At 41.7% G+C, this 17,110-nt stretch overlaps 1 protein-coding gene across 1 annotated transcript in view; it reads left to right on the top strand.

Moving 5' to 3' along the window:
- Dchs2 (dachsous cadherin-related 2) overlaps positions 1–17,110 on the top strand; it is a 211,581-nt gene that overhangs the window by 154,791 nt on the left and 39,680 nt on the right. The window contains exons 11-13 of the mRNA XM_034500570.2: positions 5,873–6,007; positions 6,430–6,639; positions 10,632–11,489. Of these exons, the coding sequence (XP_034356461.1) occupies positions 5,873–6,007; positions 6,430–6,639; positions 10,632–11,489 (1,203 nt within the window). The remainder of the gene's footprint in view (positions 1–5,872; positions 6,008–6,429; positions 6,640–10,631; positions 11,490–17,110) is intronic.

The raw sequence follows: 17,110 nt of genomic DNA on the forward strand, positions 1-17,110 counted from the left end.
CTCGATATTTTAACATAACTGGCATCGGGTTGGAATTTATGAATGGTTTACTTTATAGTATGTATTAAAGAAATACTATAGTGTTACTTAATTCCAGAGAGCTGAGCATATGTGTTCTGGCATTCTAGAATGCAGATTTCTGAAACGTAAGCACTCAGTGCTGTTTGGCATTCGAAGTCCAAAGGGATTTGAATGTTTATATTGTGTGACTCACTCTAAATCTAGCAGTTTTTTTTTTTTTTTTTTTTTTTTTTTTTTGTATTAAAAGGAAAAAAAACCCAACTACTAGATTTTAACTGAGGTATTAAAATTTCCCAGCATTTGGTCCCCCAACAAGAGCTCCATTGTTAGTGTGCAAAGGTGATTGTGACTGCCTCTGGCTCCCTGGAGGAAGAGGCATCTCACGGGGTGGGGGGGTTGGGTGGGGGGTGGACAGATGGCTGGGGTTATAGCACTTGCTCAGTAGTGGTGAAACATGACACTTTAGCAAGGCAGGGGCATTGGTCAGTAAGATGGGAATTTCTATTCCATGCAAATGTTCTCTGTACGCAGCATCTTCCTGAATAAACTACATATGGTCTCCAGACAGGACTTTCTCTTTGTGTGAGGTACTGCATGCAGTACCCTGACAGGAATTTCTCTGTGTGCGAGGTACAGCTGTGCCCTTCAAACCCACTCTCAGAGTCAGGGGCAAGCACAGTATTTCATTGACTTTAATTTGGACACCACTACTCATAAAATGCATCTAACATCAGATGTGTAAAATGTAGGAGAAAAGATGTCTTAGACTGAAGGGAAGACATTAAATAGGAATCCCTCACCTCTCAAACTTTGCAGTACTGCCAGGATTCTCCTCATAAGAGTCATTATGTACACTTTCCAGAGAAGTCATACGTGTGCCCATTAAATCAAAGGACAAAGAGGCTAAATTATCTTTTTATTATCTTTATTATTATCTGGGCATGAACCCAAAAGTTGGTACATTGTAGGCAAGTGCTCTATCACGAACTTCATCCCTGTCCCTAGATACAAAAATACCTGAATATATGGCAGTTTGTAATAACTTCTCTCAATAGCAGACAGAGAGCTGGCTATTAAGTTTTTAATGTCAACTTCTTGATCATGGTGTTTCTCCTGCCAGGCAAGCATAATGTCCCTTTCTTTATGAAGATGGAGTTCCCCTGGACATCTACTGATGCAAATATCCACCAATTGCTCATATGAACTCTGTTGGAGTTGCCCATCAGTCTGCTTTCTGAATTTTTACCATCAGCCCTTGCTGGTTTTAGGTTCAGCCCAGCCCAGCCCACAGGTGCATTAGAAAGCTATGGGGTCCTGGTACCATCCAGTCTTATTCATTCTCTTCCTAATTCCAGAAACTTTCATTTTTGACCATGTTCTAATAGAGACATGTAGAGGGGGATTAGGCCATTGAGAATGTAAAATCTTGAATTTCTCAATCTGAGGCTGTTGCTAAAGGAGCCAACGTGACATGCTCAGTATCGGCTCAGTCTGCATCTGCTAACCTCTTACTAACATCCCGTTGGCCTTTTGTTGGTGTTAGGTTGACCCACACTATTTAGATTTTCTCTATATGGATTCCAAATATAAATGCACTTAGAGAAAGGGGGAAATGAATAAGGACCAACCATTATCTCAGTCATGCTGAGGACAATCTTTGTTAAAATTTTGGTTCTAAACTCTGATTTCATTGTATTTGTTGACTATCTCCCTTCTATTCCATAGACTTGGATTTAATATATTTTGCTTTCTCTTAGCACGGATACTTATGGTAGTGAGAGATACAATGTAGGCATTCAAAGGAGAAAGCCAAGCCCACGAGTCATAATGGCTCCAGGTTGTCTTTGAAATATATTAGTTTACTTCTTTATTTATCCTCCCCCCAACAATCAGTAAAGCCTGCCCTCTTTAGGCTTTAGCAATGTCTGAGGGTGTGGGCATTGTGTTCTAGTTGGAAAATAAAAATAATATGTATTATTTCTAGTAGACAGAAAATGTTAGTAAGTCTTCACAAGCCAATGTTATATTTTGCTTTAAGACATAGATCTTTCTCACATAGTTTAAATTGGATATATATATATATATATATATATATATATATATATTCTCCCGGTTTGTATCAATATAAATTATTATCTATCTATAACCTAGGTTTCCATTTTGCTGCCTGACACACTGCAGACTCTGGCTGTGGGTGTTAGTTGACTTTTGCATCCCTTTGTCTATGTTGTATATTTGCCATTCAGTGCAGTTCAAGTCTTCTAGAACATTTATCTTCAGGCACTCATAGTAGATTGGCAATCTTCTGTGAATTAGGCTGCCAAGTTAAAATTTCAACTTTTAATTTGCTTTCTGTAAATTATACTGACATTTGGTTTCCTAACCATTTTGACTCTTTTAATGATCAGTTCATGATAGTTCAACCCAAGTGGTTGGTTATCGGTTCTATCACAGAAGTGATGATTTAATGGGTATTCTCTCTCTCCTGTGACAAGACACTAGTACTCTATTCAAGGACAAACAGGCCAGATTCCATGCTATGCAGGACCTTCTCCTTGTGACAAATGTTCTTGCCGGTCATGTTCCACCAAGAACATTAGGTGCTGCAGTCATGTTGCTGGACAGCTGAGTGAACAAGGACACAGTATAAAGGTTGGGATGAGGAGGGAGAAAGGAGTCTGGAAGCAGCTACCACTTAGATTCAAAATGAGAAGTTTTGGAACTCAGAGGACTGACTATTAAGAGGAAGGGCCTTGCAGAATTGGGAGTTAAAGGGACAGAATTCTGCAGAGTCTGAAATGTTAAATGGACAGAATAGCATTGCTGATACAATATGCCACTAGAAAAAAGAAAATCAAATTTGTCCCCATTAAAATACTTATTTATTTGTTTTATTCTGTTTTGGCTGTTTTGGCTGGTTGGATGTACATTTGTGATGTGTGCACAATGCCCATGAAGGCCAGAAGAGGGCAACTGGTTGAACTGAAGATACAGATGGCTGTGAGTGGCTATGCAGATGCTGGGAACTTAACCAAGGTCTACTGCAAGAACAGCATGTGCTCTTAAGTGCTAAGCCATGTCCCTAGCCCTTTCTCCTTTGGACTTTCAGCCTTTTTCCAGTGTTTTTTTGTGACAAGTCTTTGAAGATAAGAAGTCACTGGGCAAAGGAGAGCTGTAGTCTCAGACTCTATTGTCACAGGCTAGAGCATGCAAGCATAGATTTGATTTGAGACACAGTAGTTTAAGCACTGTCTTAAAAAACAGTGAAGGAAGAGCCAACAGGAAATGGCAGATTCAGAGGCTGCAAGCAAAATGAGACTTAGTATGTTTGGAGAGCAGAAAGGGGGACAGGAATATAGCAAAGGTGTGAGCCATGGGAAGAATTGGAGGAATAAACAGGGTCCATGTCATGAGGGACTTTGTAGATGTTGGTGAAGTGTGTGGATTTTATTTTGAATGCATCCACTTTCTTTCTTATTACTGGTTAACTCCTGTTCATCGTCATGGTCCTACAGAAGGCTTAGCCAGCCATGGCATATCACGTAGAACCGTGCTTGCATGCTTACTTGTCTGCATTGAGTGCTGAGCTTATTACATACGCATTATGGGGAGAAAGACATTGTGGTCTCCATAGCACTACATTTTAATCATCTGTCTGTTCCCTTAGAATGCTGCATGCTTAACTGGAGGAAACAATGAACATACTCTTCATTCTCCAAATCTACCTCCTCCTGGAGTCTATCCCATCACTCTCTATAACTTGGATTTATTGTATAACCCACACAAAGGAGCTCTACACAGCAAGATAGTTGTCCTAACAGTATTTTTCCAGGTCTAGCAATAAATGTGCATGGAAATGGAGCACAAGGCGGGAAGGGGGGGGGTGAAATGAGAGAAAGAGGAAGGAAGAGAAGAGTGATTGAAGGATAAACGAAGGGAAGGGAGGGCAGGAGGAAGAAAGTAAAGAAAGAGTTAACTAAACAAATAATTGAAGCTCAATACAGACACCGATGTCACCTGGAGTCAGTGATTAGGAAAAATTAGATGAATGGGTATTCAGCTCTACCTCTATCCTTTAGAGTAAGATGCTAATTAAACTATAAATTAAACTATTAAAATAAGCCATTTTCATCTCACTCTGGAAACAAGGAGAAAAATATGACATAGAGAAGCAACAAGGGGCTTTATCTCAATCATAGCATGTCTGCCTAGCATGTGTGAGACCTTGCATTCCATACCGAGCACCAAAACAAACAAATACCTGGATAAATTATTTTGTTTTTCTTTTTACTCCTCTTCCTATGTGGTTTTCTTTTCTTTTCTTGTTCCTTTATCTATTTTTAGATATAAGCCAGGAATTGATAATATTTTGGAGAAGCTAAAATAGGTAAAAACTAAAGACAGCCACTAGGTTTTGTAATCAGAAAAGCATTGCTCACAGAAGAAAGAATAGCTGGGGGTGACAGTAGTTTGAAGTTGGCTTCAGAGAGTGGGCAACATTCTTAAAGGAAATTCGGCAATACTGAGAAGAACTTAATTCTTATAGTTTAAGTAGATAGAAAACATTTAGAAGGAAGACTAGAAGCTTCAAGAAAATTCCAAAGCAGAACAATTGAAGAATTGCTTCTGCCATTAAGATGGTCAAGAAGAGGCTGAGTTGAGAATAGATTTGGATGATGGAGGGAACTCCTCAATACTTTTTGTTCTTTCTGAGAAACAAAAGGAGCCTGTGGGAGTGAGCCAGTGTGTGTTTGGTGGGAGGCCTAACAGAGGAGCTGTGACTGAGGACGATCACAGACGATGGTGCCGCTTCTGTGGCCTTAGCCTGTGCTGTTGGGACCTTCTCTTTATCTCAGCATCTGTTGGGTAATGAAAAGAGAGCAGAGGAAAGCTCTGCTGGGAGTCTTCAACCAAAAGTCATAAGACATGGGGAAGAAGCAAATTCGATGTCGTGATACACAGAGGGAAAGAAAGCCATTGGGGAGGGGTGCTCTCAAGGGGCATGGGAAAGAAGTCACAGGGCTGCAGATATTGAGGTCCAATATCAGATAGTGCCACGTGCACACAGAAGCAACTGGGCACACACACACATCTTCACTGTATGTGTGTCATGGGGGAAGATTGCATTAAATATCTGCAGACAGAGGCGTCTAACTTGCTCAGTAAGATAATGGGATTAGACTAAGCCATCTCTATTTCTCTTCTATTTTCTTATTCTCTTGTTTGTTCTGGACAATTACAAGGGTGTGAGGAGGAATACGCAAGTAACTACTTACAACCACAAAAATGGGAGGAATTATTTTCAAAACGCCTAACAATGTGGTGTGGTGCTTCTCCCTGCAGATAGGAGGCCTACTGCTAGGTTAAACACAAAACAAAGCAAGAATAACCACAGAGCAACTCTGTGGGCCTGCCGCCTGAGGTTGAGAATAAATACAGTCTTACAGCTGAGCGCAGACTTTTTAAATAGAGGCCAATCTACAGAAATTGTCATCTACCCCGCAAGTTCACAATTATGTCATTAAATCACAATCAGGGGTGTTAGGGGGAGTAATTAGGACTACGTTGTTGGAGTTGCTCACTCTTAAGAAAAACTTTATGGGAAGGAAAAAATCCCAAGCATTCACTGTGGGTGAGTCTCTTAAGGCTTTTGAAAACCAAGCATTTTGACTCATGAGGCCTTTATTCCAGAAGAACTGACAGAGATATTGTCTTCTACTTTAATCAGAAGGCTTTTAAAAATTAACCTTGCTCTTCTCATCTACAGCCTGATATATTCATATGAAAATGAATGTCTCATTTACCCAAGGAGAGAATTGCTAAGTTTTGCTTTATTTTTTTTTTCCTTAAGGAATCAATTCCAAACGTCGCTTTGAAATCTTGCCAGGGCCTGCCTCTGGGTTGTTTGAGATCAATCCTGACACAGGAGAGGTGGTGACAACTGTCACGTTTGACCGGGAAGCTCAAGGAATCTTCTGGCTTCGAGGTAACCGACATGACCCATTCCTCACCCCCCACCCCTGCCGTTGCAATGTAACCTCAAATGATCCAGAAGGATTATTGGTGATTTAGCATTTCTTTTGGAAATTTGTATTTATTTTAAAATGTACTTGTATGTGTGTTGCTGCTTGTCTGGATACACACCATATGTGTAACAGTACCCAAGAAGGCCAGAAAAGGCTGTCTGATCCCCTTGAATTGGAGTTACGCATGCGCTGTTAGCTTCCTAATGTGGGTGCTGGGTCTGATCTTTAGGCCGTGGGAAGAGCAATTTCTCTGTAAGATGTCTTTAAATGAATGTGACCCAAGAACACCCAGTTAGTTCAGTCTCATGCTGGATAACCAGAATAGTATGTCTTAGGTGTGTATTAACAGCTACATCCCATCCTCTTTGATGTTCTACAACAGTACTTGTGCGGGATGGTGGCGCCCCTTCGTTGTCCAGCACTGCGGCCATCATCTGCACCATTGAAGATGAAAATGACCATGCCCCGGAGCTTATTGCCCTCCATCGTGACATTGAAATTCTAGAAAACCAAGATCCAGAGATCGTGTACACTGTGTTGGCTTTTGATATGGATGCTGGCAACAATGGAGCTGTCACCTATCACATAGCTGGTGAGTATTGGAGAACCAGCATTCTCTCTGGGTACTGACCAGCGATGCAGGCGGTCTGGTGAGTCTAATTGTGTCTGTTGTGTTTCCTACAAAATCCACACCCAGAGAGAAACTGCTGCTCCCCAGCTCCTGGGCTTCTGCCTCTGCACACAGCCACCCTGGGTTCTCCAAATTCTCTAAGGTCTTGAAAGCTCTTCTGAATTTGATTCTATGCCAACACGAGGGCCAGTACAGATAGAGCAGATGGCTTTTCCCTATGTTTGTTTGTTTATGATAATTTATTCTTTACATATTGATCTAGTAATTCCCTCCTATATCCTGTCATAATTACCTGGAATGAAGTAAATTTTTATTCTAATATCAGTTATTGTCACTGCAGTTTCTATAATTGAGCATCTGCACATGTTTAAATGGAAGTTACTTTTAAAATTTTATAAATATGGAATCTAAATTTGAAAGTTATTTTAGGTTGAGTTGATTATTGGAAGATTACAATATCAAAGATACTAAGTTTTCACTAACGCTTTATTAAAAACAAAATATAAAATTGTGTGGAAATGTATCTGATGGATTCTGTTTTTCTAGTTTACGAATGTATGATTTCCTTCCTTCCTTCCCTCCCTCCCTCCTTCCCTCCCTCCCTCTTTCCTTCCCTCCTTCCCTCCCCTCTCTCCCTCCCTTTCTCCCTCCCTCCCTCCCTCTCTTCCTTCCTTCTTCTCAAAGTCTCATAATGTTTCCCAGGTTAATCTTGAAATCCTGTACTCAAGGTTCCGGCCCAGCCTGTTGGTCTGCTGGGAGTATACAGTTTTTTTGTTTTTTTTTTTTAATTTGAGGAGAGGGTGATAGTAAAGGCAAGTGTGGCAGAGCAAACATTAATTAATGATCCCAGGTGTCCTGGTTTGCTGTGACCAACGCCATGACTAAAACAACTTGGGGAGGAAAGGGTTTATTTCATTTTGGAGTTTACAGTTCATCGTGAACAGAAGGTGGGGCAGGAACCTGGAGGCAGACACTGATTCAGAGGCCATGAAGGAGTGCTGCTTACTGGCCTGCTCCTTGTCATTCAGCTCCCTGTCTTATAAAACCCAGGACACTTATCTAGGTGTGGGACCGCCTACAGCGGGACCGGTCCCTCCCACATTAATTGTTAATCAAGAAAATCCCCCCACAGACTTACATAGAGGCCAATATGGTGGATGCATTTTATCCATGAGGTCCCCTCTCCCTATATGACCCTAGTTTTGTGTCAAGTTGACAAAAACATAACCAGCACACTAGATAAGTTCTCAGGCAAAAACACTTTTAGCAGTAGGGCAAACAAGCCATGCATCTGAGAACTACCTCAAAGCTATCTGTTTATAGAATTCCCTGGAAAGCCTCACATTATGTAACCCCTGGCTTGCTCAGATATTACTTTAGGAATGATTTATCTGAACATCATTCTTTTGTTGTTGTTGTTGTTTAGTCTTTTGTAGCAATAACATGCTACTTGAGACAATTAACTTGCAAGGGACAAAGGTTATTTGGGCTCTGTCTTCAGAGCTTTCAGTTCATGATCGATTGGACCATTGCTTTAAGCCTGTAGTGCAATATTATGGCAGCTACATACGACAAACTAGACTAAACCTGCTTGTATTGTGAGCTAAGGCACAGGAGTAGATGACGGAAGCTTCCACAATCTGCTTCAAGGTCACATTCCCTATAACCTACAGACTCACTGGGCCCATGTCTTAAATGTACCATTGTTGTGTAACTGCACCACCTTAGAGTCAAGTTTGTAATACATGAAGTATGATACCAGTTTACCAAAACCATAAATTTACATATAAACCATAACATTTACCTAAGCTAAGTCATGATTATTTCCTTCCCGTGTTTTGCTTTTTCACCTTTGCACTCCTAGAATGTGTCTATTTCTTTTTGGTGTGTATTATTGCAGAATCCCCTCCTCCTGCTTGCTCAAAGTGTAGATTACATACCTCCCTCCTAAACCTCCATGTTCCCATAAACTCTTACTTTGATTCCTCAGTCTTGCTCTTAAAACAGAAACCTGACTCCTGGCTCTGCCTAAATTCTTTCCAGTTCTCCTCTTCGGGTTCTGCAATGAAGTATGGGCCATTTGAGGGTTGACCCCGCTTTCCTCCAAAATTCATGCCTTCACTTGTGACTTGTATGCTACGTGCAAGCTCCCAGGGAAGCCAGTTTGTTTGTTTTTTAATTGCTTCGAGACACTTACAGTCTTTGCTTTACACGGAACACTGTTTCTAAAACTTGTCTTGCTTCTTCCCATTTAAGGATGAATTCACTTCTTTCTCTAACTCCTCCATTGGAGACCCCATGTTCAGTTCAATGGTTGGCTGTGAGCATCTGCCTCTGTATTTGTCAGGTTCTGGCAGAGCCTCTCAGGAGACAGCTATATCAGGCTCCTGTCATCAAGCACTTTCCATAATAGTGTCTGGGTTTGGTGACTGTATATGGGATGGATCCCCAGGTGGGACAGTCTCTGGGTGGCCTTTCCTTCAGTCTCTGCTCCACACTTTTCTCTCCATATTTGCTCACTTGAGTATTTTGTTCCCCCTTCTAAGAAGGACTGATGTATCCACACTTTGGTCTTTACTCTTCTTGAGCTTCATGTGGTCTGTGATTTGTATCTTGGGTATAACAATATCAACCAATCAGAACCCCCAGAGCTTTCAGGGACTAAACCACCAACCAAAGAGTACATATGGAGGGACCCATGGCTCCAGCCACATTTGTAGCAGAGGATAGCCTTGTCAGGCATCAATGGGAGAAGAGGCCCTTGGTCCTGTGAAGGCTTGATGCCCTGGTGTAGGGAAATTCGAGGGTGGGGAGGCAGGAATGGGTGGGTGGGGGAACTCCCTCATAGAAGCAGAGAGGCGAGATGGGATAGGGTTTTTCTGGGGAGGGGGGGTACTGGGAAAGGAAGTAATATTTAAAATTTAAATAAAGAAAATATCCAATAAAAAATTTTAAAAAGGATGAATTTGGGTGTTATTGTTTCCAATAGCATTTTTGAGGCCATGTTAACAGGCAGTTGAATCCCAGCCACCTGAATATGAGTTTTCAGAGCATACCCTAATGTCTGGTTCCCAACCCACCCTTCCTGAATTGTAAGACCTTGAGAGCTAGATCACATGCCCAACTCTTCCTCTTAGTTCTAATATCAAGCACACTTGTAGAATACAAAAAGAGCTCATACTTGGCACTTACTAGTGCCTTGAATGTTGGATGAGCAAATGAATTGATTTCTCAATCAAAATATCACACAGTGTGTCTGTTTCCTAAGTTGGATGTAGATTAACTGTCTCCGATAAATACAAAGTCGGGATTCCTCCCTGAGCACGCACACTAGCTATTGTGATCATATTCTCTGAACACTTAGTTCCCATATGCTTTAAGTGCTTTCAAACTAATAAGAGCTCAAACTATTGAGCCTGGTACTTTGATCCTATCACTCACTCAAGAATATGGCCCATGCGTCTTTGAACTGTTTTTAGACTCTGTAATCTACCCAGATGACTTTGAGACATTTTGTCTTTGTGTTTAATTATAACTTTTATTAGAGTTGGTACTGTGGACGATAGTAAAGAACACATTTTTCAAAGACACAGAGATGTGTTAAAATATCTTGATGAGGTCATGGGAGAACTGGGCAGATGTGCAGCTGACTTCCACAGAAGTGTTAGGACTTCCTGACCCTGGTTTTATTTTCAATAATATACACATCTTAATGTTATGGAGAAAATATATCAATGCAAAACATTTTATATTCGATTGTTGCGATGTTCTGAGACATATATTGAGAAGTTACTGATTCTGCCATGTCCCATTTTTCTCAGTACTTAAAAAAGAGCTAAGATACAATAATCAGGGAGTAAACATTTTCAATGATTAAATTAATAAGCATATCAGTCATCAGAGCTTATTATTTTCCCATTTCTAATAGATGTTTCAAATGTTTTCTGTGACAGAAGGAAACACCGATGAGTACTTTGCAATTCATACAACCTCAGGAGAACTCTCAACAACTCGCCCTTTGGACCGGGAACAGATCAACAATTTTACCCTCACTATCCTGTGCTCAGACTTGGGGAATCCACCTCGAATCTCTGCAATGCAGTTGCATGTTAGAGTGTTGGATGACAATGACCACAGCCCTGCTTTTCCTATGCTTCATTATCAGTCCTCTGTGAGAGAAGACGCTGCAGTGGGCACTGTGGTTCTGGTGCTGTCTGCTGTGGACAGAGATGAGGGCCTCAATGGGCAGGTGGAATATTTTCTTATGGAGGAAGCTTCTGGTGCTTTCACTATTGATCATGTAACGGGAACCCTGAGAACTAGCCGTGCTCTTGATCGAGAAGCCAGGTCTCAGCACATATTCCAGGCTGTGGCCAGGGACTGCAGCACTCAGGGCACAAAAAGCAGTGTGCTCACCATACTTATATCCATCACGGATGCTAATGACAATGATCCCGTTTGGGAAGAGAACCCAGTTGATGCTTTCATTTCCCCCATGAAGGCCCTAAACCAGACCATTGTTCATCTGAGAGCCAGTGACCCGGACGCAGGGCCCAATGGAACGGTTACTTTTAGTTTTGCAGACCACCAGTCAGTGTTTTCCATTGATGAGTATACAGGAGAAATTAAACTTCAGCAGAATCTATCTTTAGAACATTTTCCTATCTGGGTGCAGTTAAAGGCCACAGATCAAGGGACCCCAGCAAGGGCAACCATGGGCCTCTTGGTTGTCCACATGGAAGGGGAGGATGTGAAGCTGTCCTTCAGCCACCATCTCTATAAAGGACTCGTGACTGAAAATTGTGAGCCAGGTGAGTGTATCCTCATGTTTCTTGTGTATTGTACAAATTGGGGCACAATGCTTTAACACAGACTACTACAGAAGATAGCCGTTGCAGATTCAGTTGTAAACCTAGGCATCTAGCCAATTCTTCATACCAGAAAGTTAGAATCAATGGAATTGGGTTAGTTCTCCAACACTACAGTAAAACACTTGAACCAGCTAGCTTAGTTAAATAAGACCTCTCTTTTGCTTGGTTTACTCTGGAAGTTCTAGGCAAAGCTGAGTGGCCCTGCTGTGTTGGGTCTCTGGGAGGGCAATATCATGGTGGGAGAGCTTGGCAGGGCAGACTATTCATGTCACTAACCAGGAAGCAGAAGCAGAAGGTAGGCTGGGAATAGAGTCCTCTTTCACATCCCCAGGACCTAACAGTGAGCCACAGGCCTGCCTCTTGAAGGGCCCCGTTTCCATACGTATGATCACCTTGAGTTTTCACCAAGATTTTAACAGGGTAGACCCTTGGGAAACACCCACATCCAAAGTATAGGCATAGCTAATATTGCCCTGGTCTGAAATGAAATGTCAGGGTAAAATAAAACAAAAACAAAACCACTTCTAAAGCTGTGCCTTCTTACTTAAGATTTGACTTAAAAATCTACAGGATAAACACGTCAGAAATCTTCATCCTTCTAGACCCATGCTTTATTAACTCCTTATAAGATTATCTTTGCATTTCTATTTAATATTTGGAGGTAAATTTGATGGGTTTTATTGTAAAAAAACAGCTATTAGACAGCACTTAATATTTCTAATAATGCACTTATGAAATCATAAGCTTCAACAAAGCTAGTTAACATTTCTCACACTGGCAATGCAGGCAGCCAGGTGTAGTGAGTTGTGAACAGGCCTGTCCTTGAAGAATACACGTGAGAGGGTGTATATAGTGCCAGCTAAGAGGTGGACTAAAACCAGCAGAAAAAGCAGGAAAGGGAAGAGAAGAGAGAACAACAGCTCAGAGAGCGGTTGAATGTGATCAGAGCAAGACATCGGATGGGGAGGGTTTCCTGGGTTCTCTCTTAAGCACAGGCTGTGTGCATGAAACATTGATTGACATTTTTTCAGCAGCTATGGCTTTAACTAGAGCATGAATTTAATACAGACTGTGACGATATCAAACACAAGGAAAAGATTTTCCTTATTTACTGTTTTCTGTTCGTTTTGTATTTTAGTAGGCTCAAAATATTTCAGGTTATCAATCAGTATTAGAAGGATCTTAATGTTATTAAATGTCATTTTATAACTTCCAGAACAATTTTTGTTCTCTCCAAATGCACCTAAAATCTAAACCCCCATATTCTTCAAATGAAAAGTATTAAAGAAGTTTAAATTTTCCATAGGTCCCTCAAACGTCTTATCTGTAAGAGATATTTGACATCTTGAGTGGATTATCTGGGGTGTTATTGTAAATTCATATCACATTAAGCTGCTTTTATCATATTTTTGACTGTTTGGTCTGCATGTATGTATGTGTACTAATTGTGTGCCTGGTGACCACAGAAGCCAGGCAAGGGCATAAGGTTCCCTGGAACTGGAGATACAGACAGTTGTGAGCAGCTATGTGGGTCCTGGGAACTGAACCTGAGTCCTCTTGAACAACAAGAGCTGAGCCAATTCTATGGCCATTCCTCAGATGGTTTTTAATATTTGTATGTTCTTTTAGGAAAATTGAAGTAAAAAATTAACTTACAATGCATTCACGTTTAACATTTGTATTGTTGAAGATTCTAAAGCCCTTGATACTAACACTGTACCCATCTACTGACACCCTCAAGCTTCACACCTCGATGATGATCGTTTTTGTGTGTCACTATTAGAAATATCTGATATCAACAACATGAAAAATAAACTAAATATTATATAAAAGATAGCTCATGGCTTGAGAGGCTTCAGCCTCTAATTGACTCTCTGGATCCTGGGTTAATGGAGAGACAGAACATTACCACAAAGGCTGCTCCGTTCACTACAGACAAAGAGGAGAGAGAGGGAATTGAGGGAGGAAGGGAGGTAGGGAAGGAGGGACAGAAAGAGGGATAGATGAATGGAGGGAGAGAGGGAGGGAAGGAGGGAGGCAAGAAGGAAGGGAGGAACTTGTGTCCTTGTTTGCTTGCTGGCTTGCTTGCTTGCTTGCTTGCTGGCTGGCTGGCTTGCTTGCTGGCTGGGCCTCTGGTCTCTCCTCTGGTCTGTGGTCAGCTAGGTCAGGTTCTCCCTCTCCCTTGCTTCCCCACATGTTGGTGCTCTGGAAGCACTTTCACAGGCACAGATAGATGTGTTCTCTAACAATCCACCAGACACAGTCCAGTCAAGTTAGTGGTCAGGATTCACCATAACATCCTGAATTGTGTGAGACTACAGTTTCCATTTTACAAGGATACCTCTAGTAGGTAAGATTCAAGTTCCTCAGTGGAGCAAATACCATAACGAACTCTATAGGTCAGCAGGATAACCAGACCAGATGCCCATACTGTTCCCTCCTCTCAACCAGGGCCTAGGACTGCCCTCTCTGCCACTCCCCACCACCCTTTGGTTTTCGTACTAAATCAGATGGGATCTGACTATTTTGAACACCTTTTTTATTTCTCAATTTAGTTGGCTTTATTATTGTTTTACTGTTATTTCATTAATTTTAGTGTTAATGAATGAGTACTAAGTATCAAGGCAATTTCATGAGTCTGTCATTGTGCCTTGATCATAATTGCCTCCCACTATGCAACCCTGTTCCCCTTCCCTCTCTCTCTTCTTTCACTATGCTCACTCCTACCCCGAAATTGTTACCATCCTGCCTTCTGTTTTCAGGTAACATACACATGTACACAACACAAATACACACATACACATACTCACTCAGGTGCATACACATACACACACACACACACACACACACACACACACACACACACACACAAAGTCTAAATTCCCTGTATCAGAGGAGACAGGTAATATTAACATTCTTTTCCCTTGACCCTCTGTCGCTTCTCTATGCATTCTCTCTCCCCCTTCAGGGTTTCCTCCCTCTCCTGTGGTCCTCCTCCTACACTGTGTTTCATGTACATAACTATCATGTATATATATGGATGTCACTTCTTTATGGATTTCATATATCAGAGGATACACCCTGCTTGTTCTTCTGACTCTGGCTTATTTCTCTAAGGACGGACTTCTGCCTTCCTGCAAATGGCAGAATTTTACCCTTCGTCATAGCTGAGTAAAGCTCCATCGCACATACAATCTGTCGTTCCTTTTACCCATTCATCTGTTAATGAGCATCTAAGCTACTTCTACATCTTGGCTGTCAGGAGTAATAAACACAAGTGTGCAAGCATATCTAGGGTATCCTGACTTGGTTTCCTATGACACTATGTTGGTGTGGCTTCATTATGGGTGTTCTAAGTGTGGGACGTGGGTGCCTGGTGGGAAGGTCAGCTCAACTTGGAGTAATATCTTTTCTTTCCTATGACTTCCTACTGTACAAGTGTGTGACATCTGTCAGAACGGTCTTAACTTCAGCATCCTCCTTCCTTTGTGTATAAGGGCTCTGCTTGCCACACTTAGTTTTGTACTATGTGGACGATGTAGGCTTTCACACTCTTCAGAGTGTCACCAGATTGTCCATCTAGGGGTGGCTAATACTGTTGAGGGCTGTCTCCTAAGTAAGTTGGGATCTACTCAAGCAGGCTAGTCTCCCATACCTTCAAAACCCAGTAAGTACTGGTCACTATTCTTGGGGATGTAGTTCTGGATGGTAAGTACTCTTCTCAACTCTACAGTTACGAACAGTGGGTAGATGGCTGGCAAAATTGATCTACTCATTGACTCCGGGCTCAAGGTTATCAAACTCCCAGGTTAGTCTCAGGTAGGGAGGTCATCTCCTACTGAGGGCTGGACCACCTTCCCTGAACGCTTTACTGCCTTGGGCCTCGTGCTTGATGCCCTTTTCTGTTTGCCCGTGTGTGCTTCTCCCATTCTCCACGACTCTTCAAAGCTGTCTCTCCTCGGGATCTTCCCCATGGTTGCTCCTTGTTCTTAGGTTTCTGGAGTAGCTCAGTTTAGACAATAGGATCTCTCTTAAAATGGCTCCTGGCCACAGCTCCTGGGAGCCACGGACACTGACAAAATGGAATTCCTCTCTTGCCAGAGAAGTCTTTAGAACCCTTGCCTGGATTTGAGGCTTCCAATAGTTACCCTCCCACCTGTGAGTAACACTGCTGGCCTCTTCACCTGGCCATGCTCACCAGGCTTCTGCTTGCCCTCACCATGCAGAGAGGCAGCGCAGCCAGAGCCCTGAGTTCTTACATCTTTTTCCAGATCACCCTTTGGTTTCTTCATACCTCTGTTATTCTGTAATCCGCTTTATGAATTTCCAGTGCTCTTCTGTCTTTATTTGGAACAGAGCACAGGTTTTTCCTACATCTACTCTTCACACTACACAGAGGCAGCTTCTAAAGTGATGTCTCACCAATAAGCTCCAAGTCTTTTTAAAAGTTAAGAAGAAACCACTTAGTTAATCACAACTCACTAAATGATGACACTGGCTTCTCCCTGTGTCTGTTTCCCTTTTAATACTGTGGAGAGCCTGATGAGGGTGAATCAGCCACTGTTGTCCTCAGTGTGGGATGTTCAGGACTTGATGCATTTCTGTGAATTACCCTGGGGTGGAAAATTGACATTATGAATTATTTTGATACCCTGGCTAAAAGTTAAGTACTCAAGACTTTGGAAAACTTGAACTAATATTGAAACATGATGACACATGGGGGCAATCTGACTAGTAAAATACATTTAATATTATAAAATAAGCAGCCTACTTAAATCTTGATATTTTGGAGGAGAAAGCCGTCTCCCAGAACTTTGGCAGGAGGTCCAGTGAATTGCTGTTCTCCATTGCTGGGCAGTGTGGACATGTGACACACATTATTGAGGCGGAGAGGGCGAGCCTGTCATGGCTCCACTGCTCATGATGAGCGAGTCTCTTTCCATAAAGTGGAAGCAGTAATGACTTCCTCACAAGGATGCTGCAAGGATTAAATTAAGCTGTAGGAGGATACCAGTCATCACTCTGGTTGTTATTGTGGCTATTTCCCTTCTGTCTGAAATCTCAACATGAAGTTTATAAAGTTAGCGGGGTTTAAGTTCTAACTAGAGCAAGGAGTTATTACATAATGGTTGTTATGATCATTGTGAAGTGTTTGCAGCTTTTAAAGCTCTGCCATCTGGTTTGTTTTCTGAACAAACTAGATAAGAATTGTACTTTCCAAGAAAATAATTACCTTATAAACAAGAGTAGGCAGTTCCATGTCACTGGGACTCTGGGATGTTTATGACAATGAAGGAACAAATATTTCTCTCCTTCCTATTTCATTACTTGGGACCAGTCTTGCATTTGAGATGGCTTTCATAGGGTCAAGGACCATCTAGGTAACCATTTTCAACATAGAACTCCTTACCTCATCTATGATTTAAGATAACTCTGTAGAAGACAGGTGTCTTAGGCAAAGTTAAGTTTTCTCAAAAGGTACATACCTCAAGACAGTTTCTATGTCTGGGAATTCATACCAGCCCCACTTAGGTCTCAGTCACAGAAGCTCAAGATCTGAT

This window comes from Arvicanthis niloticus, chromosome 4 (assembly GCF_011762505.2).
Source record: "Arvicanthis niloticus isolate mArvNil1 chromosome 4, mArvNil1.pat.X, whole genome shotgun sequence".
Taxonomy (NCBI): domain Eukaryota; kingdom Metazoa; phylum Chordata; class Mammalia; order Rodentia; family Muridae; genus Arvicanthis; species Arvicanthis niloticus.